The sequence below is a fragment of the Phalaenopsis equestris genome, unplaced genomic scaffold (genome assembly GCF_001263595.1).
Source record: "Phalaenopsis equestris unplaced genomic scaffold, ASM126359v1 Scaffold197644, whole genome shotgun sequence".
In the NCBI taxonomy this organism is placed as follows: Eukaryota; Viridiplantae; Streptophyta; class Magnoliopsida; order Asparagales; family Orchidaceae; genus Phalaenopsis; species Phalaenopsis equestris.
The window spans coordinates 1-2,482 of record NW_018217593.1 but is presented as its reverse complement, the minus strand read 5'-3'; the positions used below and the strand labels follow the sequence as shown (position 1 = coordinate 2,482).

Genomic DNA, 2,482 nt, shown 5'->3' with positions numbered 1-2,482 from the left:
GTGTTCGGCTCGCTAAGCAAAAGAAACATACATGAATAAATATTTTGCACTCAACATGTCAGGCTCTGTATGTATGATTATTTCTTCAAAAAGACCTTATTGTTCGCGAACAACTCGTTTTAGTGTTCGGCTTGCTAAGCAAAAGAAACAGACAAGAATAAATATTTTGGGCTCAACATATCAGACTCCACATGTAAGATTTTTTCGTCAAAAAAACATCATCACCCACGAAGAACTCGTGCTGAACTCGCCAAGCAAAAGAAACAGACAAATAAATATTTTGCGCTCAACATGTTCATGAGTAAACACAAATAAGAGTATTTTTTAAGAAGTTAATCACAAGTAAAACTTTGAGATTGCTCAATTCGACACTTTCTACACCCTCTCACCGTCTTCATCATAAATCAGTATTCACAAATCAACCAGCTGTATGAATTTAATAATTTAATGGCATTTTACGGAAACGCAACAAAACGCAGTTTTCAGATAATCTGCGAAACAAAAGGCCGCACTTATAAGCACTGAGGCCCAAACGGGCAAAATTTCACCCATTTCGAAGCTTTTACTCGTGATCTTCCCGCATTTCTCATATACCTACCCTGGTATCGGAATCCTGATTCCCAGCTCGATTATTCTGACATCAAGCATGAAGGTTACTTTCCTGAACCCTAAATCCTAATCTGTTCTCCTTTTCGTTTCAATTTATCTTATAATTTTCAACGGATTTGGTCAATTTTGCAGCATTTTGTTACTTATCAATATTCCTGTGGAGTTTTTTCGTTGGTTTTACTCTAGAGCTAACTATTTTGATATTTCCACGTATTTTTTTCGCAGATTTTCTGGGCATCTTCGGACTTCAGTTTAGTGCGTGTTTGTTGAGAAACTTGTTCCTTCTGCTGATCTTGAGGCGCTCTGAATGCAGGCTTTCTGTTTACAGAGTGATTGAATTTCTTGCTCTGAATCTATTTTATTAGCGGGCACCACCTCAAGACTAGGCTTTTCGCTCCCTTTGAAACTTCATATAATTTGGATCTTGCTTGGATTTTCATTAAGCTTGACATCTTTTCTTGAAGAGTATCGTTTCTAGTGAAATTCATTTTTTGTTCCAAAATTATAACTATGGTTATGCTTGGTTTCTTTCTTCAGCTGCACAGAGTAGTTCAATGAAATCATGAACAACCACACATTTGGGCCAGGAAGCCCCAAGCCCTCGCATGCTTATTCCAGAGGGGACATTGATTTGGAATCTGGAAACTTTAGAAAACACAGAAAGCCAAAAAGTTCGGTGTCCAGATTTATCAGAATGATCAAATCTATTGGAAACCAAATCAGCTTTTTCTATAAGCTGCACTCCCTTGCAATTTTTATTGCCTCTTTAATATTTGGTGTGGCTGTGTTGATTGTTCTGTCAATGTATGAAAATAGTTTACGGTTGATGAAGAACCAAAATGACAAATTAAGTTTAGCTTCTGATTTTTATCCTTTGAAGAATTTGCATAATCTTGTTATGGTAGCCGGACATTCTATTTACATTAGTAGGAGCTGTGGAAAGTTTGATAGGGAAGACTCATGGTTCTTGGAGCCTTATCAAAGAAATCCAGGCCAAGCTTCTACTTTCGTTGCTCATATTAAGGAGGGAGTGGAGATTGCAGCTCAAGATGAGAGTGCTCTTCTTTTGTTTAGTGGTGGGGAAACTCGTAAAGATGCTGGACCTCGGGGCGAGGCACAAAGTTACTGGGGTGTTGCAGAAGCAGAAGGGTGGTTTGGTAAATTATCAGACTTCTTCTTGGTTTATCATCGGGCTTCTCTAATTTATTTTAAAATTTATGGTTAATTTGAGAAATAATTTTGTGTTTAGTATGAAAAAAATATGCTATAAATGAACTATTCATGTTTCTGCAACAAATATAGGTAAACGATAAGATTGCCTGTTTGAGGTTATTTTCTAATTTCTCCGAGTATAGTTGTATAAATTTGTGCATTTAGTGCCGAATGAATTAAAAACTTCTAACTTCATATCCATGCATGTATTCCTGATTGCTGTTGCTGCTCCTACTTTATAGAGAGAGAAGTCAGTTTTGAATATTCTTCTTCTGAGGAACCAATAAAACCTGTTGATTGATTCTTATAAGATGGCTATTAAGATGGAGTTCATGGTCCTGCTGTTTACTTTTTTCTTTTGATATGGTTTCTCTTACAAGTAACAAGTTTTGTAAGCTCATTATAATGACATGCTAATAACTGCCTATAGTGATTTTGCACAGCCTTTTGTAGCTCCATGCTCATAAATATTGCACTTGGTTTGTTACAAATTTTCCTCAGAATTACAAGTTTTCCTTGCATCAAGCTAAAAATTATCATTTCTATGAAAAGGTAGCCATAATTGAGGTGAGAAATTTTAATGCTAAATCAATGTTTCATCATAATAGGTTGGCCCTAGACCTCTTAATCTTCAATTCATAGGCAACACTATTTTTTTTTT

The 2,482-nt window shown here is 36.0% G+C and overlaps 1 protein-coding gene across 1 annotated transcript; it reads left to right on the top strand.

Annotated features, from left to right (window-relative positions):
• Window positions 1–414: 414 nt before the first annotated feature.
• On the top strand, window positions 415–1,766 carry LOC110035412 (the record flags this gene model as incomplete). Its single annotated transcript, XM_020739644.1, has 3 exons — window positions 415–652; window positions 835–938; window positions 1,147–1,766. A coding segment is annotated over exon 3 (595 nt), but the record flags the coding sequence as incomplete, so codon positions are not given.
• Window positions 1,767–2,482: the final 716 nt, after the last annotated feature.